The 21883-nt window shown below is 46.0% G+C and overlaps 1 protein-coding gene across 4 annotated transcripts in view; it reads left to right on the top strand.

Annotated features, from left to right (window-relative positions):
- LOC311128206 (pleckstrin homology domain-containing family A member 7-like) overlaps positions 1–21883 on the top strand; it is a gene marked incomplete at its 5' end in the record, with an annotated part of 131164 nt that overhangs the window by 86670 nt on the left and 22611 nt on the right. For 2 of the 4 annotated variants that reach the window (XM_084160226.1, XM_084160227.1), the window contains 7 exons: positions 1529–1639; positions 2641–2713; positions 3313–3413; positions 11114–11289; positions 17365–17802; positions 18374–18920; positions 20557–20640. In XM_084160226.1, the coding sequence (XP_084016352.1) occupies positions 1529–1639; positions 2641–2713; positions 3313–3413; positions 11114–11289; positions 17365–17802; positions 18374–18920; positions 20557–20640 (1530 nt within the window). Of the gene's footprint in view, positions 1–1528; positions 1640–2640; positions 2714–3312; positions 3414–8241; positions 8460–10507; positions 10597–11113; positions 11290–17364; positions 17803–18373; positions 18921–20556; positions 20641–21883 lie in introns of those variants that run through there. The other 2 variants (XM_084160228.1, XM_084160229.1) reach the window with 2 other exon arrangements.

Below are 21883 nucleotides of genomic sequence, written 5' to 3' on the forward strand. Positions count from 1 at the left end.
TTGACATTAGTGAGTGTAGAAACAGCACACGCCTGCCTGCCTGGCTGGCTGTAAAATGACCTCCTGGCTGTCTCAGTAATGCTTCAGGCGTGTGAGCGAGAGACAGCATTGTGTCAGCATCATATGAGCTGTCTCAAACCGATCAATCCTGCCAGAACCCACATGTCCAGTCAACCTATCAACACAATCACAGTACCACAACACTCTTCAGCTACACACAGCTCCCAAACACATGCACTGACTTTGACTGGGACCCTAAGCACTGCACTAGGCATATAAGTATTCTTATAGAACAGTGCCTCTTCAGTTGTGAAAGTACCTCTAAGGTTGTTGTACCTGTGTTAGAAGCAGCACTTCATCAGACCTCATGTCAACGTGTTGTCTGCTATCAGAGGTGCCAGTCATTTCAAGCAGAGTGGCAGGCAGGGCATGATTGATGACCACTTGCTCATTCTCAGTGATAAGTAGAGTATAGATTTGCTTTAACATTCACTGTCTCTCGATGTATACTATAAGGGGAACGTTGAGTTTCCAACCACAGTACAGTGAATATGTGACTACACAATGCTTTCTAATATCTGCTCAACTTAAATAAGGCTGTGCTCTTGATGGCTCTCCTGACAAACATGGTGTAGATTTCCTAGTGCTCTGCATGCTTAGCTGGCCGTACAGTAGCTTCAATAATTAGTGCATGTTTTTGCCAGCTGTGGAGGAGGAAACAGCAAATGGAAGCCTGACTCAACTGTTGCTAGGATGCAATCTGATTTGGCTTAGTTGAGCATTCATCTAAAATCATCTGTGAGATTCAGAGGAGGGAGAAAACCAGTGGGCCTTGAAAATGTGCCTCATCAAATCTTAATGTATGATTATAATACTGTATTCCCATTTGGGTGAAGTGTGCTTGTTTGTCATATGATGTGCTGAAATTATAAGGTTAAAGCTAAATCAAATAAGAAAAAGATAAATAAACACGAAGGAGAAAGTTGATCAAATTATATGTTTAAAAAATAACTGACTTCAAACATTTGTGGGCCCCAGTCTCAAAATTGAAATGTTGTTTTTAACCTTAATCTGAACATCAAACATACAGTAACGCCTAATGATCTCTTTATAATAATAATAATAATAATAATAATATGCCATTTAGCAGACGCTTTTATCCAAAGCGACTTACAGTCATGTGTGCATAAATTTTTACGTATGGGTGGTCCCGGGGATCGAACCCACTACCCTGGCGTTACAAGCGCCATGCTCTACCAATTGAGCTACAGAGGACCATCTTTAAACATGGGACACAATGGTCATATTGTTTTCAAATCAAATCAAATCAAATGTTATTTGTCACATACACGTGTTTAGCAGTGTAGCGAAATGCTTGTACATGCTCCTGTTTCCCAGCTCCTACTGGTTGTGTCTGTAATACCGCATTTCTTTCACACAGCTCCTTACCATTGAGCCCCCTGGGCAGCTAATAGCAGCTGGTGTTTAAAGGAAACCCCATTCATAACCAACGTGTTTGTTTTGCCAGCCGCAGGGCTCCAGGAGTAGTGGCAAGGTACACAGCTTCGGCAAGAGGGACCACGCCATCAAGAGGAACCCCAATATCCCTGTGGTGGTCAGGGGATGGCTCTACAAACAGGTGAGCCCTCCACATCACCCCATCTCAGTCACTGTAGCTACTGGATGGTTCAGCGTAATCTCTGTAGTTATGGCTAAGAGTACAACTCAATCACTGTAGCTATAGCTAAGGGCAGTGTGTTGGGGTCTTATGGTAAACTGTCCTCCACTCTAACGGGAGCACACATAAATCTCAGGTCAATATTACATCTCTGTCATGTTATGTCATGTCATTTACAGTGGCCTTTCACTTAATGCATGATTCAGGATAGGTAATGATGAGAGTCCACGTCTATGAGAATGTACTACAGTATTAATGACTGTGACCTTGTGGACTCTAGCTGAGTAAACAGGGAACGACAGTCATCATGTGTCATTATGGATCTCTATTTACCTAGAGGATGGAGGGACGGAGGGAGCATGAGAGAGATGTCTCTTTAGGGGTGAGGTATTAGAGGACGACACCCAGGGTGATTATCTCCTGTTGACTGATGCCCCCTGGCACGGCTGGCACAGGGGTGTAACACCCCTGAGGCAGGCCAGAGGGGATGAGACTTAAGACCCTGACATGGTAACACGCCATCGACTCATAAGGAGTGTTTAGACAGACAGACAGTGGAATGATGGTTGCAGAACACTGTCGATGTGCCCTTGAGCAAGGCACTTAATCCTAATTGCTCCTGTAAGTCGCTCTGGATAAGAGCGTCTGCTAAATGACTAAAATGTAAATGTAGAACACTAATGAATCCTTCATAACAGGATTCTGATTAGGGAGAGTTAGTTAGACCTATTGGAGCTCCTATCATGAAATGAACACTGTTCTGTTCAGGGGGAACACTTGAATGGAATTCAATTACTGGCTGTTCTAATACAATGTATGACGTTTCTTGTGCTTTCCTTCTCCCTGTAAATGGGTACTTTAGCCTATATTCCCCAGCTATGGTTTTTAATTAAAATGTGCATTAGAATGTGATGTTGTATTGCTGAGAGGGCTTAAATTCCATGTTGTGTTTCCCTCTCCAGGACAGCTCTGGAATGAGACTGTGGAAGAGGAAGTGGTTTGTGTTGTCCGACTACTGCTTGTTTTATTACAAAGGTGAGTCACACAGGCACACCGGGCCAGGGTTTAATTGAGACTAATTAAAATAGTCCCAGGGTGAATAGATTTGGTTATGAAATCTGAGCCAGTCCTCTTAATTCCAAGTTGTCTGCTTCTTAGTGGAGCTAAACCTTTCAATCAGAGAGACATGACTGCAATTAGACAACGTTCTGTTCTGCCACAGGCTATTCTCTCTCCTCTTCTGTCTCTTTCTATCTCTATTTTCCTCTTTCTTTCACCTCTCCTCCATTCATCACACTGAGCTAGAGATAAGCCTCCTGTCCTGCTGCCTGCCACCACATGGGGAGCACAGCGGCTCCTTGAATCATGCTTGAATTAAGTCTCACCAATTACATTTCCTACAGTCACGAATCACCATGCCTCTGCAGGAACATAATGGTGCATTGATGAAGCAGTTATGCCATGCTATTTATAAACCGGTAGAATCATTAAGGTAGTCAAGGCAGTGGGCCAGCGGTGAGGTGTGTGTGGTGGGTTGTTATGTATTGTGTGATAATGATCACTTGCTTGTGTGTGTGTGTGTGTGTGTGTGTGTGTGTGTGTGTGTGTGTGTGTGTGTGTGTGTGTCCCTCTAGACAGCAGAGAGGAGACAGTCTTGGGGAGCATCCCTCTGCCCAGTTATGTCATCACCCCTGTGGAGCCTGATGACCACATCAGCCGCAAGTATGCCTTCAAGGTAAGTCTAGAGGGTAAGGGTGGGAACTAGCTAGTCACCTAAGGGAAAATACTGTTACTAGCTACTCACAGTCCAACCAAGCTGCATGAATTCAGAACCAGACTACACATATGAAGGAGGTTTTCAACTGTGAAGGAAATGCTAACTAACAGCCATTAGATAAAGTTGCTACACCTTGGTTACAGAGTTCGACAGTCACACAGCCAGGGGCCTGTGTGGGCGAGCCAGACAAAGTGTGCAGTGCTCCCTCTGATTGGTGTCAGACTGGTGGGCTGTTATAACACTCCATTCTTACCACATCAGTCTGGATCCTTTCTTTAAAAGCACAGAGATTAATCAAAAAACCTATACAGTCTAGACCAAGTTGATTATGGCACCAGACTGGCTCTTCCTAATGTCTGCTTTGGCTTGGCCTGGCATGCTATGTCGCTTTGACCTGTGAGCTTTCAGTGTGGGCCCTTCATGCAAACCCATTTAATTCACAATAACACTAAGTGGGCAATGTCACGTCATACTTACCTGTACCTCTCATCTGCTATTTCATAACACACATGCACCAAACACTTGAGGCCTGTAGGTCTCAATAATGTACTCCAGTAGGTATCTTATCCTGGTCTGAGGTACAGCGTCTGTCACTTTAAAGGTCTGTTTTGAAGCTGTGTTACTGTGCTGCTCTGCTCTCTGGCCCCTCCCCTGTCCTGTCAGTCAGTCAGCAGGCCCCAGTCATCACCAGTAGAGCTGTGGGATAGCAGCACTCTGTACCCCCACCACACTCCTCCCAGCCCCTCTCCTCTCCACACTCCTCCCAGCCCCTCTCCTCTACACACTCCTCCCAGCCCCTCTCCTCTCCGCTCCTCCCAGCCCCTCTCCTCTCCACACTCCTCCCAGCCCCTCTTCTCTCCACACTCCTCCCAGCCCCTCTTCTCTCCACACTCCTCCCAGCCCCTCTTCTCTCCACACTCCTCCCAGCCCCTCTTCTCTCCACACTCCTCCCAGCCCCACTCCTCCAAGCCCCTCTCCTCCCCACACTCCTCCCAGCCCCTCTTCTCCAAGCCCCTCTCCTCTCCACACTCCTCCCAGCCCCTCTCCTCTCCTCTACACACTCCTCCCAGCCCCTCTTCTCTCCACACTCCTCCCAGCCCCTCTCCTCCAAGCCCCTCTCCTCTCCACACTCCTCCCAGCCCCTCTCCTCTCCACACTCCTCCCCTCTCCTCCAAGCCCCTCTCCTCTCCACACTCCTCCCAGCTCCTCTCCTCCAAGCCCCTCTCCTCTCCACACTCCTCCCAGCCCCTCTCCTCCAAGCCCCTCTCCTCTCCACACTCCTCCCAGCCCCTCTCCTCTCCACACTCCTCCTCTCCTCTCCACACTCCTCCCAGCCCCTCTCCTCTCCACACTCCTCCTCTCTCCTCTCCACACTCCTCCCAGCCCCTGTCCACTCCACACTCCTCCCCTCTCCTCCCAGCCCCTGTCCACTCCACACTCCTCCCAGCCCCTCTCCTCCAAGCCCCTCTCCTCTCCACACTCCTCCCAGCCCCTCTCCTCCAAGCCCCTCTCCTCTCCACACTCCTCCCAGCCCTCTCCACACTTCTCTTCTTTCTCTGGGCCTACATGGGAACATCATTATCTCTACTCAGTATGGCTGTGGGGGAGTAAACTCAAACGCTCTGAATTCCTCTGCTGTTTGATTGTATCTGGTCCAGGGATGTTTCCGCTTGCAGACATACAGTAGAACATAGGAAACCAGTTTGTTTATGCCTTATTAACTATTAATGATGACATGCACCACGTTGAATACGTTTATATACACACTCATAATTCGATATTAAACTGATTATGGCAGTAGACAGATTATGCAATAGTCAAGTAAATACCTTTCTCTATTTATCTTAATCGGCGTAAGGTCAAAATCGAAGTAAGCATACGCGATTAAAACACCTGGTTTTCTGAGCAATCTTTCGAATTAGTAACACTTAATCGGCGTTCCAGCAGTGTATTTGATCTGCGCGTGCTAGCACCAGCCCAGCGAGCCTCCCTCTTTAGCGCGAGTGAAGTGAGTTTGGAACAACTGAATGTATGCGTCTTAGAAGTAGTTTTCACATACAAACTTTATATGTCTGAGCTCAGAATCAAATATGCTTACCAAAAACAACATGGTCGCTGTGGTTGAACGTTTATTTTGATTGCTGATTTTCTGCATTTATCAGTGCCATCAGGTAGCCTGATTTCAGATGTGTCCATGTAAACAGGATTATTATGGAAATCGTTCTTCTTGCAAAGCATGTAAATGTTTTAATCAAACTATTATATTAATCTGACTATCCACAGTAATCACATTATTGTGTGCATGTAACCACACTCATTGTTTTATTGTTTCTCGCCTCAGTTGAAAGCAGGGTAAAGGATCCTCCCTGTGGGTAGTGGAGGGTAATAGAATATTTTCACATTTCAATCAGTATGTGTGACAGACAGAGTAGACAGTACGAATGGGTTTCTCTGCTGGGTCAGAGCCATGGTGTTGACAATAACCATCTCCATATCTTTCTCAGTGAGAGCAGAGGACCCTTTACGAAGAACAATACAGGGTGAATGTTTGATGTGCTAGTTTGACGGCATTCAATTGCAGTCCTTTCATATCTTTTGTGCTTGGCTTTTTGTTCCTCCTGGGTGTGTGTACTGTATGTGTGTGTGTGCGTGTGCGTGTGTGTGTGTGTGTGTGTGTGTGTGTGTGTGTGTGGTGCAGGTCTGGGTATTACCCCTGCAGCTCACATTACACACAATGGAATTTGTATGACGATTGTTGCCAGGGGAAAGATTAATTATACATTGAAGCTATTTTCTAGCGTCTTCTCGCTCTCTCTCTCTCTCTCTCTCTCTCTCTCTCTCTCTCTCTCTCTTCCTGACTCTCTCTCTCTCTCTCTCTCTCTCTCTCTCTCTCTCTCTCTCTCTCTCTCTCTCTCTTCCTGCCTCTCTCTTCCTGACTCTCTCTCTCTTTCTCTCTCTCCGTCCGCCTCTCTCTGCCCAGGGAGGGAATGTATATCACGGTTAGGTGAGAGGTTCCTGCTCTCAATACTGTTCTGCTAATTATCCAGCGCATGTATTTAAGAGGTCTCTGTTCCGCTCAGCTCTCTCTCTCTTTCTCTCTCTCTCTGGGTAATCACATATTCCAGACCAGGATCTTTCATTAGACAGGACCCAAGCTGTTTGTCAAAGTTCAGTTAACTGTTAACTGGCTCAACAGAATGCATGAGGCACTAAAGACCAGAGTTTCCCATCCCATCCTAGCCTTACCTGAAAATCCAGTAGACCCCCAGCCTATGGCCAACTACGTTCTCTTCAGCCATTTGCTCTCTCCAGAGTGTGGTGTTGTGGTGTATTGCTGTAGTGTTGTGTTTGCTAGTGTGGGTCTGTATTTTAGTCTGCTTGCTGCTTCCTCCGGTTCTAACAACAGCAATGTTAATCTACACTGAACAAAAATATAAATGCAACATGTAAAGTGTTGGTCCCATGTTTCATGAGCTGATATAAAAGATCCCAGACATTTTCCATATGCACAAAAAGTGTGTTTCTCTCAAATGTTTTTCCCAAATTTGTTTACATCCCTGTTAGTGAGCATTTCTCCTTTGCCAAGATAATCCATCCACCTGACAGGTATCAAGAAGCTGATTAAACAGCTTGATCATTACACAGGTGCACCTTGTGCTGGGGACAATAAAAGGCCACCCTAAAATGTGCAGTTTTGTCACACAACACAATGCCACAGATGTCTCAAGTTTTGAGAGAACGTGCAATTGGCATGCTGACTGCAGGAATGTCAGAGAATGTAATATTTATTTCTCTACCGTAAGCAGCCTCCCAATGTCGTTTTAGAGAATTTGGCAGGACGTCCAACCGGCCTCACAACCGCAGACCACGTGTATGGCATCGTGTGGGCGAGCGGTTCTCTGTCAACGTTGTGAACAGAGTGCCCCATGTTGGCGGTGGGGTTATGGTATGGGCAGGCATAATCTATGGACGACGAACAAAATTACATTTTATCGATGGCAATGTGAATGCACAGAGGTACCGTGACGAGATCCTGAGGCCCATTGTCGTGCCATTCATCCGCCACCATCACCTCATGTTTCAGCTTGATAATGCGTGGCCCCATGTCGCAAGGATCTGTACACAATTCCTGGAAGCTGAAAATATCCCAGTTCTTCCATGGCCTGCATACTCACCAGATATTTCACCCATTGAGCATGTTTGGGATGCTCTGGATCGACGTGTACGACAGCGTGCTCCAGTTCCCGCCAATATTCAGCAACTTCGCACAGCCATTGAAGAGGAGTGGGACAACATTCCACAGGCCACAATCAACAGCCTGATCAACTCTATGCGAAGGAGATGAGTTGTGCTGCATGAGCCAAATGGTGGTCACACCAGATACTGACTGCTTTTCTGATCCACGCCCCTACCTTTTTTAAAAGGTATCTGTGATCAACAGATGCATATCTGTATTCCCAGTCATGTGAAATCCATAGATTAGGGCCTAATTTATTTATTTCAATTGACTGATTTCCTTATATGAACTGTAACTCAGTAAAATCTTTGGAATTGTTGCATGTTGCGTTTATATTTTTGTTCAGTATAATTCACTCTCTCTGAGTTGATGACTAGCCAGCCGAGAACAGCAGAGAGACACTTCTGTTTTCTGGAGCCAGTCAATGACCTTTACCCTCCTGTTCTGTTTGCTCTTCTCACTGTGTTTATCTCTCGTGTGTTCCTATTGGTTGAATGGCCTCCTGTTGTGACTGTGTACTGGTGGAGCGAGCGCCGCTCCCCCCGGACAGCCGTCCTGAAACACGCTGGCGGGCCCCTCTTGCATGAATAGGTATTTTATTTTCCTTCATCCTCCTCAGAGGACCGTCACCTAGCTTCGTCATCCGTGCTCATAGTCTACTTTTCATTTGCCAAACCAATTGAAGAATGCACATTTAGATTAGATGATGATTTTTCCACATCAATCACGGATGGATGGACAATGCCAGTGCGTCTCCAAATATTCAGGTAGGCTAATTTCACTGAACGTTTGCCTTTGAAGCCAACCTTGGTTCTTGGTATAACTGTAACAAGTGTCAAATGAACTGTTGGATGACTTAAAGTTCATATGGAACCACCCATCAGTCAAAGCCTGATACACATCGGTTGTTGTGAGGGTTTAGACTGTAGCACTGGTATTTGGCCCTGCCTCCTCCATGTCAGTCATCAGGACACTGTCATCACCATGTGAACCGTGGGATAGCAGGGTCTCACACTGGGCTGGGCCATCCTCCTCTCATCCTCCTCCCATCCATCTCTTTTCCACACTCCTCTCCAGTTTCACTGCCTTTCTTTCTGTTGGCCTCATCACCATCGCATTCAACAAACATTCAGTCTATCTAGCCACATCTAGCTATACCAGACTGTATATCAATGTTTCTGTTGTATTGTACAACCAGGCCATATCATTTAGTGCCATGGAACTGGCTCATTGATTAAATATGTTTTGTAATGCATTTGTTTTGTAATGTATAGGACATTTACAGTATTAGGCAAGACTGCCTTCTCGTCTTGTGCACCACAGGCATGGTATAGTCTACAATCCATGCCTCATCTAGATATGTTAGTGCCACTGAATTATTATTATTTTTTGATGGGAGACTGTTACAGAGGAGTGTAAATGCTTTTTTTAGGCTGGATCATGTTGTTGAATTGTATTGTTGTGTTGTGTTTTAATTCTGGCCTCCCTTGAAAAAGAGACTCTGGGTCTCAATGGGCTTTTCCTGGTTAAATAAAGGTTAAATAAAAATAAATACAAATTTCTGAATGTTTTTTTTTAGATTGGTTTTTATTCGACTCATTGGCATGGTTTCTATTAGTGGAATAGGTCCTGGAAGTTAAAGTGTGATGTCTGTCTATCGGTTGATACTCTGCCCCAAAAGCTCTCTGGTTCTTAAAGTCAAGATCAGCCTGTCGATAAATCACACAGGTTCATTACCCAATGAACGCTTAAGACCAGACCCCCCTAATGTTATGTCAAGAGAGCCTTAAAATAGAGCCCTCAAGTCTTCCATGCTAAAGAGGGGAGAGAGCTGGATAGTAGCAGAGGTTCCTCCATTTATACTTGCCTTAAAATCACACTATCTTTGTGAAAGAGGAACTGTGGAAAGTGAGTAGCTGTTCCGACACGAAACATCCCCACATTGTTGATGTGTGTGGTAGACTGCAGAGCTGGTGAGTGTGGATGTGGACCCTATGCCATGGGTCTGGGTCTGGCCTGTCCATTCAGCACTTTTCTCTGGGGGATTCAGTTGAGATCACGCTGGCACTATGCTGCTGGATAATACAGGACTCTGCAATCAAAACAGGCTTTGTTAACCCCGCAGCCAAGTAAGATCGCTACAGCTGATCACAAGATACAATACAATACTAAACAGAAACACGACATGATGGTGGATGCACCTGTTGCACACTAAAGAGAGGTTTTCAGTGATTTAGAATGGATTGCTGTTTGTTTGTAAATGGAGGATGGATTCCTGCTAGACATAGGTTGCATTCCAAATTGCATCCTAATTCCTATAGGGCTCTGGTCAAAAGCATTGCACTGTATAGGGAATAGGGTGCCATTTGGGATGCATTCTGAGACTGCAAGGCTGTACCCAGACTCTGAGAGTTATTATACATCAGGATAGATGGAAGGATATTGTACCAGATAGTACAGGAATGTACTACTTTGAAGAGTTGTGCAATAGTTGCAGGCAAAATCATGGTCTGGGACTATGCATGGACTAACATGCTGGGCAGTACTGGATGATACAGGTTGTATTGTAATGGGAAAGGCAGTAGAATGGTTTGGAGAGCAGAAAGCTGTATAAAGGTCTTAGCTGTGCTGGAGGACTGGGCAGTGTAGTAGTTTGGGGTGGAACTGTGCTGGGAAAATGCTGATCTGTGTTGTAATTGGACAGTAGGTTGTCAGTGGCAGCGTTGCCCCCCTATCAGGGCAGGATGGGGGAGATTAGGCATGCGTTGGGGCGTTGGGGTGGGTTTGCAGCCAGACAGGGGAACAGGGGGCCAGATTTACAGTAGGGGCCAGACAGGAGGGCAAGCCCATTACACTATACTGTAGAGACGGAGCTACTCTAGCCTGAAGCAACCAGGGACCAGGGTAAGGCTAATTATGAGGTTGCTCTTTGTGTGTGTGTGTTGTGCTTGTCTCAGTGTGTGTTTGTACTGCGTATGTCTCTCGTGTGCATATGGGTGAGAGGTTGTGCTCTGTAACAATGCTATAGCTAGGCAAAGTGGGTACGCTATGTTGAGTTACTGTAACTTTGTATGAAATTAGTTTGTGCCCAAGGGTATTAATGAGGAATTTGCTGTGCATTGGGACTTGTGAAACACTTCAAATATACAGCATAAACTGGCTGCTTGTCTAACTTTAAAACCAATGCTTCTTCATGCGTGGCCTGTTGCATGAACAGCTTTAGTGTAGAGACAATGGTGCCTCTTGCTTTTGTTATTACTTTAGTAAGTTCTGGTGATGGCTTTGAGTCCCATTGTGAGCTAATATGCTAACGTGCTCTCTCTGAGTCTTCATTTTCAGAACGTACCCTTTGACCCCTCAACCCATCCATCCCCTCTCCCTTCTTTATTTTTGTTCTGTCTCTTCTATTCTCTCTCCACAGGCGAGCCACACAGGAATGCGCTCCTACATTTACAATAAGAACTCTGTGATTGGCTCGCAGGCAGAGCACTGTGGGATGAGGACATACTTCTTCAGTGCCGACACGCAGGAGGACATGAATGGCTGGATCCGAGCCATGAACCAGGCTGCTCTCATGCAGAGTCAAGGCATCAAGAGGTTAGTCCCTCCCTCCCGCCAGGCAGGCTGTCCCTAGTTATCCCCAATAGTCTCATCTGTAGTTATCCCATTAGTCTCCTCTGTAGTTATCCCCAATAGTCTCCTCTGTAGTTATCCCCAATAGTCTCATCTGTAGTTATCCCCAATAGTCACCTCTGTAGATATCCCCAATAGTCTCACCTGTAGTTATCCCCAATAGTCACCTCTGTAGTTATCCCCAATAGTCACCTCTGTAGATATCCCCAATAGTCTCCTCTGTAGTTACACCCAATAGTCTCCTCTGTAGTTATCCCCAATAGTCTCCTCTGTAGTTATCCCCAATAGTCTCATCTGTAGTTATCCCCAATAGTCTCATCTGTAGTTATCCCCAATAGTCTCATCTGTAGTGTTACACCCAATAGTCTCCTCTGTAGTTATCCCCAATAGTATCCTCTGTAGTTATCCCCAATAGTCTCATCTGTAGTTATCCCCAATAGTCTCACCTGTAGATATCCCCAATAGTCTCATCTGTAGTTATCCCCAATAGTCACCTATGTAATTATCCCCAATAGTCACCTCTGTAGATATCCCCAATAGTCTCCTCTGTAGTTACACCCAATAGTCTCATCTGTAGTTATCCCCAATAGTCTCATCTGTAGATATCCCCAATAGTCACCTCTGTAGTTATCCCTAATAGTCACCTCTGTAGTTATCCCCAATTGACACCTCTGTAGTTATCCCCAATAGTCACCTCTGTAGTTATCCCCAATAGTCTCCTCTGTAGTGTTACACCCAATAGTCTCCTCTGTAGTTATCCCCAATAGTCTCCTCTGTAGGTATCCCCAATTGTCCCCTCTGTAGTTATCCCCAATAGTCACCTCTGTAGATATCCCCAATAGTCTCCTCTGTAGTTACACCCAATAGTCTCCTCTTTAGTTATCCCCAATAGTCTCCTCTGTAGTTATCCCCAATAGTCTCATCTGTAGTTATCCCCAATAGTCTCATCTGTAGTTATCCCCAATAGTCTCATCTGTAGTGTTACACCCAATAGTCTCCTCTGTAGTTATCCCCAATAGTCTCCTCTGTAGTTATCCCCAATAGTCTCATCTGTAGTTATCCCCAATAGTCTCACCTGTAGATATCCCCAATAGTCTCATCTGTAGTTATCCCCAATAGTCACCTATGTAATTATCCCCAATAGTCACCTCTGTAGATATCCCCAATAGTCTCCTCTGTAGTTACACCCAATAGTCTCATCTGTAGTTATCCCCAATAGTCTCATCTGTAGATATCCCCAATAGTCACCTCTGTAGTTATCCCCAATAGTCTCATCTCTAGTTATCCCCAATTGACACCTCTGTAGTTATCCCCAATAGTCACCTCTGTAGTTATCCCCAATAGTCTCCTCTGTAGTGTTACACCCAATTGTCTCCTCTGTAGCTATCCCCAATAGTCTCATCTGTAGTTATCCCCAATAGTCTCATCTGTAGTTATCCCCAATAGTCACCTCTGTAGATATCCCCAATAGTCTCATCTGTAGTTATCCCCAATAGTCACCTCTGTAGTTATCCCCAATAGTCACATCTGTAGATATCCCCAATAGTCTCCTCTGTAGTTACACCCAATAGTCTCCTCTGTAGTTATCCCCAATAGTATCCTCTGTAGTTATCCCCAATAGTCTCCTCTGTAATATCCCCAATAGTCTCATTTGTAGTTATCCCCAATAGTCTCATCTGTAGTGTTACACCCAATAGTCTCATCTCTAGTTATCCCCAATAGTCTCCTCTGTAGTTATCCCCAATAGTCTCCTCTGTAGTTATCCCCAATAGTCTCATCTGTAGATATCCCCAATAGTCTCATCTGTAGTTATCCCCAATAGTCACCTCTGTAGTTATCCCCAATAGTCACCTCTGTAGATATCCCCAATAGTCTCCTCTGTAGTTACACCCAATAGTCTCCTCTGTAGTTATCCCTAATAGTCTCCTCTGTAGTTATCCCCAATAGTCTCCTCTGTAGTATCCCCAATAGTCTCATCTGTAGTTATCCCCAATAGTCTCATCTGTAGTGTTACACCCAATAGTCTCATCTCTAGTTATCCCCAATAGTCTCCTCTGTAGTTATCCCCAATAGTCTCCTCTGTAGTTATCCCCAATAGTCTCATCTGTAGATATCCCCAATAGTCTCATCTGTAGATATCCCCAATAGTCACCTCTGTAGTTATCCCCAATAGTCACCTCTGTAGATATCCCCAATAGTCTCCTCTGTAGTTACACCCAATCGTCTCATCTGTAGTTATCCCCAATAGTCTCCTCTGTAGTTATCCCCAATAGTCTCATCTGTAGTTATCCCCAATAGTCACCTCTGTAGTTATCCCCAATAGTCACCTCTGTAGTTATCCCCAATAGTCACCTCTGTAGTTATCCCCAATAGTCACCTCTGTAGTTACACCCAATAGTCGCCTCTGTAGTTACACCCAATAGTCTTATCTGTAGTTATCCCCAATAGTGTCCTCTGTAGTTTTACACCCAATAGTCTCCTCTGTAGTTATCCCCAATAGTCTCCTCTGTAGTTACACCCAATAGTCTCCTCTGTAGTGTTACACCCAATAGTCTCCTCTGTAGTTATCCCCAAAAATCCCCTCTGTAGTTACACTCAATAGTCTCCTCTGTAGTGTTACACCCAATAATCACCTCTGTAGTTATCCCCAATAGTCTCCTCTGTAGTGTTACACCCAATTGTCTCCTCTGTAGTTATCCCCAATAGTCTCATCTGTAGTTATCCCCAATAGTCAGCTCTATAGTTATCCCCAATAGTCTCATCTGTAGTGACACCCAATAGTCACCTCTGTAGTTATCCCCAAAAGTCACCTCTGTAGTTACACCCAATAGTCTCCTCTGTAGTGTTACACCCAATAGTCTCCTCTGTAGTTATCCCCAATAGTCTCATCTGTAGTTACACCCAATAGTCTCCTCTGTAGTGTTACACCCAATAGTCTCCTCTGTAGTTATCCCCAATAATCCCCTCTGTAGTTACACTCAATAGTCTCCTCTGTAGTGTTACACCCAATAATCACCTCTGTAGTTATCCCCAATAGTCCCCTCTGTAGTTATCCCCAATAGTCCCCTCTGTGGTGTCCCCAATAGTCTCCTCTGTAGTGTCCCAAATAGTATCTTCTGTATTTATCCCCAATAATCCCCTCTGTAGTGTCCCCAATAGTCTCATCTGTAGTTATTCCCAATAGTATCCTCTGTAGTTATCCCCAATAGTCCCCTTTGTAGTTGTCCCTACAGTAGTCCCCTCTGTAGTTGTCCCCAATAGTCCCCAGTAAACCCAATGCCTCCTAGTCCAAACAGGGATCCACCAGTATCTCTCCCAGTAGACCTTTTCAACTCACCTCTGCCTCCCTCTCTCTTCCTATCACCTTCTCAGCACCAAAGCAAACACATTTTTCCCAATCTGATCTTTATCATGTGCCTGTAGTAACATTAGCAAAGTGCCTAACTGTTGGGGTTGTACGTGGGAGTGTACCTGGCCTTGCTTGGCATGGTTTTGGCATGGCATGGTTTAGCATGGCCTGCTTGGCTGGGACTCAGTGAGCAGTCATCCATGGCAGGGCAGGCGTAGCACTACTCTGATAGTCTACTCTCCTGTGCTGTGGGATGGATGAGATGTTGAGTACTGCAGCTGGCTGCTGTATGGATGAGTGCTCCATCCTGCTCCTGCTGCCAGCTGAGCATGGGCCAGTCACAGGGCACAGACACGGTCCCTCCCTCTACTCCGTCACATGGCACAAACACAGCTGCGTCCCAAATGGCACCCTGTTCCCTATATAGTGCACTACTGATTAGAGCCCCATGGGCCCTGGTCAAAAGTAGTGCACTATATAGGGAATAGAGTGCCATGTGGGACGAGGCCATTCACACACCCTCCTCCATCACAGAGCACAGTCACCTGCCCATTATTGGCCATTGTAACAAACCTACTGGTAGCCTTGACTTAATTTGTGTTGTTAATAAATCTATTTAAATTAGTGTCAGCATTAGATGAACACTGGACAGGTTTATGTATAGCTATTTCAATTAAAAGGAGAAAAAGTAACGGTTTGGTCAGATGAATGACACAGCTTGTGGTGTAGTAGAAATGAAGTGTACACTGAACATACAGGATGTGGTTGATCTGGACTGGCATGCTACAGCTGAGAGGGAAGGCTGGATCTGATGTTTTGTCAAACAATTCCATCTAGTGGCCAACGCTGCTCAGTGCTCGTTAGCGGCTGCAAGGAAAGCTATTTCTCCTGAAAAACATTGTCTAAATCTACTGCTAGTGCTACATTATCATGTATCATAATGGATGTCAGCATTATCAGGTTAGTCAGCAAGCTAGAACTTGGAATCCCAGTAGAACATTAGCTAACACTCATTATGTCTGATGGAGAGAATATGCTCTGAACTTTGAAACTGAGTTAAAAACTGTCCGAAGAGGACCTGCCTTGTCAATATTTGGAATCTGAAAAATTTGTGATTTGTTAGACGTGTATAGTGTTGGTCTGGGAATCAGATAAATGATATCTCAGATGAATGACTCCATGCAGAGGGAGAGAGTCTCATACATTCATCTGTGGGACAAATGAATGATCAGCTCCATCACTAGAGCTATTACACAGAGTCATGGATGAAGAAGCTACCCCGAGCTATATGTTTAAAGACAAAATGGCTGTCATTTAGACTCTCAAGGGGAACCCAGCCAGCCTCCTCTCCAAATAACCTCACTTAGTTACACTCCCCTCTCCATGAAAATATGTGGGTGTTAAAAACATATTGAAAACCCCTCCCTGTAGTCTCCCTTCCCTCTTTGGAGGAACTCAGTAATGAATAAAGGACATTTGAATGCTTTCACTAGTATCACTCAAGTGGGAAATAGCATTGAGAGTCAGAGTCAGCTCAGGTTAATGGAGGTGTCCATGTTGGCTTTTTATCTACAGCATAATACCTTCTAATCCCCTGTTTCAAGTGTTCAGCTGTACTTTACCATAATGTAGTCACCTGTATTAATATCTGAGGGGAAGGAGGAATGAATAGCATGAATCATTTGTCTTAAGACATAGAACTTAAGTATTTAATGCATTACTATAGGTCACTAAGTCCTTGACTAACATTCAGGGGATATATACTGAACAAAAATATAAACGCAACATGTAAAGTGTTGGTCCTATGTTTCATGAGCTGAAATAAAAGATCCCAGAAATGTTCTATACACACAAAAAGCTTATTTCTGCACAAATGTGTTTACATCCCTGTTACTGAGCATTTCTCCTTTGCCAAGATAATCCATCCACCTGACAGGTGTGGCATATCAAGAAGCTGATTAAACAGCATGATCATTACACAGGTGCACCTTGTGCTGGGGACAATAAAAGGCCACTCTAAAATGTGCAGTTTTGTCACACAACACAATGCCACAGATGTCTCAAGTTTTGAGGGAACGTGCAATTGGCATGCTGACTGCAGGAATGTCCACCAGAGCTGTTGCCAGAGAATTGAAAGTTCATTTCTCTACCATAAGCTGCCTCCAACGTCGTTTGAGAGAATTTGGTAGTACATCCAACTGGTCTCACAACCGCAGCCCACGTGTAACCACGCCAGCCCAGCACCTCCACTTCCAGCTTCTTCACCTGCGGGATCGTCTGAGACCAGCCACCCGGACAGCTGATGAAACTGAGGAGTATTTCCGTCTGTAATAAAGCCCTTTTATGGGGAAAAACTCATTCTGATTGGCTGGGCCTGGCTCCCCAGTGATGTGAAATCAATAGAAAATGTATTTATTTATTTAATTTACTGATTACCTTATATGAACTGTAACTCAGTAAGATCGTTGAAATTGTTGCATGTTGCGTTTATATTTTTGTTCAGTATATTAGCATGTCACTAACCATGTCACACTGAGCTGATTAATCATGCCAGTTGTTTCTAATGTCCAGGGGTTGGTGTGATAGAAACGCCAGGTTTGGCTGTTGTCTTCAGCCTAGGTAACTGTAAAGTGCCTCTGTTATAGTCCGGTATCCCTGTTGACCTCTATCGCCTCTCTCACCCCTCACAGAGAGGCAGTCACAGAGAGACCAGAAATGTCAGTGCAGCAGGCAGTACCACAGACCAACCACGTTAACAACAACAACACCAGTAAGAGCCCCTCCCAGTTGCGGCCTGAGAGAGAGAAGCCTCCGGAGGGGGAGATCCGACTGACCCAGGGGGACGAGGAGAGGAACGTGTTGGAGGCTCCTAGAAAGCTCAGCCATCCAGCCACAGAGGTAGAGGTAGAGGTGGACAGGCTCTCCCCAGACTCTCTCCCTGGCCCCTCACACCCCAGGAATGGCCAGGCCCACACTGTCCTCGCGACGCTGCCCCCTGAGCAGAATGGGAACGTGGTGTATAAGAGGGGCTTTGTCCCACGGACAGCCACAGAGAAGCAGGTGCAGAGGAAGACGGCTCTGACTCAGGTGGAGCACTGGGTCAAAGTACAGAAGGGAGATCCGAAGAGGTCAGTCAGAAGACCTGCATTACTCATCTAATCTAATCTTCACTCTTATCCTGAGCATAATCTTAACCTTATCCTTAGCTTCAGTGATGATAACCCGAACCATCAAAGGAGGTTGGTGGCACCTTAATTGGGGAGAACGGGCTGGCGGTAATGGCTGGAGCGGAATAGGTGGAATGGTATCAAATACATCAATCCCATGGTTTCCATGTTTGATGCCATTCCTTTTTCCCCATTCCGGACATTATTATGAGCCGTTCTCCCCTTAGCAGCCTCCTGTGCTAACCATAGCCTGAGCCCATGCCCCAATATCAACCATTCAATTGACATACTGTATTTTACCAAACTAACTACAAATGTCTCCCCCTGGTGGCGATTGTGAATGTCTCAGCTCTGAACTTCTTTTTCACTGTAACCGTTTGTTGGAATAAAGTGGTCATGCCTGAATGGCTGTTAATACTTTACTTTATATGCACTTTTGTTTCAACTCAGTATTGATGCTCAATTATGTGCCTGGTGAAATAAGTGGACTGCACAGTTTGTAAAAGGCTCTATCCCTCTTTCCTAACTTTAGCAACACATCTACTACTGAGTACGCCCTCCCTCTCCCTCGGCGGACCCCTCCCCTGCAGCCTAAGGCCGTGGTAGTAGAGGCCTACCAGACGTTGCCAAAGACCCCCAGACTTCCGTCCGGCGGGAGCTCCCCTTCGGCGCCCCGCAACCTGCCCAGCGACTACAAATACGCTCACGACCGGCTCAGCCACTTCCGCATGTCCACCGATGAGCGCATGGCCACCAAGGAGGGCATGGTATGGCAGCTGTATGAGTGGCAGCAGCGCCAGCAGTTCCGCCACGGCAGCCCCACGGCGCCCATCTACACCGGGCCAGACTTCCTGGACACGGCCTCCTTCAGGGTCACCGTGGAGATGCCTCGCTCCATCTCTGTGCCCCCTTCCCCCTGTGAAGTCCCCCCGTCTGTCCCCACCTTCAAACCACTGTCCCCACACAGGCCACACACCCCCTCAGACAGGGTGACGGTCAGGCCGCTGGATGAGGTGCCACCTGGGGAGTCCTCCACCGGCTCCAGTTCTCCTAGACGGGTGTGTTCTCAGCTCTCTAAGGTAGGACACTGACCCACTGGGGTTTAAAGGGTTAAAGAGGCTGGTCTATCAGCCTAGGACTGTCACAAGACTAAATGTTTCACAGCTAAGGAACGTTCATCTTTCATAAATGGGTTTAATTCTCACAGTTACTGAGGCCATTTGTTTGTAGTGAATTTCCAATTCATCTCTGTCTTAGAGGAATAATAACTTTGATGCGTTAACCGTTAGAGAAAGGGCCGACCATGGGAAGATGAGCATGAGAAGTAGCCCTGCTGTAATTTCCCGGCATCTTCACTTTGATGTCGGTCACAAGCTCCGAAGGATTCACACAGTCCACACCCAGGCCCTCTACACAGGTGGCTGGGTGTGTGTGTGGGAGTGTGAGCCTCCCCATCGCCCATTCATCCCGGCCCAGCCCAGTCTCCAGGCTCAGACACACATCAGCCTGTGTGGCCGTGTGTGTGTGCGCAAGTGTGTGACCCCCTGTGACAAGGCACTGTCCTGCGCCATCCGCACCCTGGGCTGTCTCCCTGCCGGCTGCCACACCCCCCACATGTGAGGCTGTCTTTACAAGGCTGCACCACACCAGCCTCCACACAGCCCTCATCACCAGCCCACTGTCCTCACACCAAGTAAACAGAATGTCCCAGCCTCTGTTTCCTCATCATTCACCCATAACGTCAAGTCACTAATTATGTGTCTCAAATAGAACACTGCCGCTCCGCTCGCTCACAGAATAATCATAAACACACAAAGAGGAAAAGTATATTTTTAATGAGCCACAGTATGTGAGACCATCCAAGAAAGCAATGGTTTATGGGTACTAAGTTTAGTCTGCAGATTAACTTTGTTTTGGTGGATCCAGCATCTTTTAGGCTGGTGATGTCTTTTTGGCTTGCGTGTGTATTTCAGGGCTGTGTTCTATGTACTTCTATGGAATATCACACAAGTGTGTGTGTGTGTGTGTGTGTGTGTGTGTGTGTGTGTGTGTGTGTGTGTGTGTGTGTTATTAGCGGCTAATTCAGTTTGCCCAGGGCCTCTCAGCACTCTATAAACATCTCCACTATCTCAACCATCAGCAACGGTCTCTTTCTTCTGATCTTACATTTAAATAAAAAACCTATTATACAGCAAAAAAAAGAGTGGCTTGGGAATCTCTGAGGGAATGGCTCACAGTGCTTCTCTCGCTGGTAGCAAACAAATGTTATTTTAAGAAAGCAGGTTGGGGATAATTTATGTGTAGTTAATTAAATCTCTTGTTGTTTGTGTCCTTTTAAGGTTCTGTGATGGGCCTAGCCGAGGAATTCTGTGTGTTAAGCAAAAATGTCAAATCTTCCAAACCCTGTAGCAACTTAAACTGGGGGCACACCTTATTTCAAATAAGAGGAGGAGGGATGGAAATAAATTCAGGGATAGAAGAAAAAATATGCTGTGTGCACAAATTTGTTTGTAAAGTTGCAGGCAATGCCTTTAAGTTTGGGATGCTACATATCAGAATGCCCCTTAGTGGGGACAGAAAGCCAGTAACAATCTGAGCCACATTGCAGGCATATTCATCCTTATAAATGTTCATTTATGATTTGACATTCTGTTTGATTTGTGAAATGGGATATGTAGCCTAATAATATTTGTTGATGTCTGTGTTTTCCCACAGACTAGTCAGATTGAGAGACGGTCAATGCCAGCCATGGGCTACATCACACACACAGTCAGCGCACCCAGCTTGCATGGGAAAACGGTACAGCTTCTGTCTTTTTCATTTATCTTCATCACACACCCAGTTGAAACTATTCTCTGCTTTATATTAGGACTATTAAAGATTAATGCTGAAGGAAACTTTGATGTAATACATTTCAATCAGAAAGCAGCACCATTTTCAGGCTGGTGGATTCAGTGTTGTTCTGCTCTGGAGGGCCTTGTGTGGGTGGCGGGGAGAGAGAGGAGCAGATATTGTGGTAGGATGCTTAGGCACACATCTCTCTGGAGCCTGAAGAGCTGAGCCCTCACTGCTGCCGCCCTGGTGGCCAGGTGTTGAAGTGCTATCTGTCTGCCCCTCCCTTCCTGGCTCTCCCTGGCCTGGGCCTGACCCTACTGCAGCCGGAGGAGCTGACCCTGCTGCTCATTCAGCTCAGGAGGCACCAGGCCAAGATGGCTGGTGTCCACGGCGACGCCCTCCACCACCTACAGCACAACAGCCTCCTAGGCCCCAGCCTGCAGGTCAGGCCCCCTCGTATCCTCCCCCCTGCAGCCACCCTGTCCTGCAACCCCACTCCAGTGAATCGTGGAGACCCAGCCCCCAGCCACATCCCCATCACCCGCAGTCTGTGTCTCTGCTAGTGTTTTGGTCCCAGCCCCATCATTCATTGGACTGTGTGGTGTGTGTTGGTTGTGTCTTGTTGTACTAGTGGCTTAGGTGCTCCCCTGTTAGCATGGACTGTCCGCAGCTATAGATACACCAGCCTGTGTTGTGTTTGAATGGATGGCCTCACTCATCTATCAACATAATGTAGCGCTCTGTTGAGCCTTATAGAGACGTGTTTTATTTGATTTGTTAGAAAACAAACAAACATGATTTTGCTCCTAAGCATCATCCCAAGCATGTCGCTTGTTGACTATGCACCGTGCCTGCCTTTACACACATATACTGTAGCCTTATCTTCTGTTGTTTGAGGTCTTTGCAAACCTGGATAACTACAATGAGAAATGTATGTTTGTCCTGGTTGTGTTGAACTGTGTGTTTCTGAGGTCACTCTTATTAGTGTAAAGTGATCCTGGGTACACAGCACAGGTTGTTGGTGGTACCTTAATTGGGGAGGACGGGCTCGTGGTAATAGCTGGGTTGGCATTAGTGGAATGGTGTCAAATACATGGTTTCCATGTGTTTGATGCCATTCCATTTGCTCCGTTCCGGCCATTATTATGAGCCGTCCTCCCCTCAGCAGCCTCCACTGCTACAAAGGCTGGCTCAGTAGTGTGTCTCC

The sequence above is a fragment of the Coregonus lavaretus genome, assembly GCF_964263955.1.
Source record: "Coregonus lavaretus genome assembly, chromosome: 4".
Taxonomy (NCBI): Eukaryota; Metazoa; Chordata; class Actinopteri; order Salmoniformes; family Salmonidae; genus Coregonus; species Coregonus lavaretus.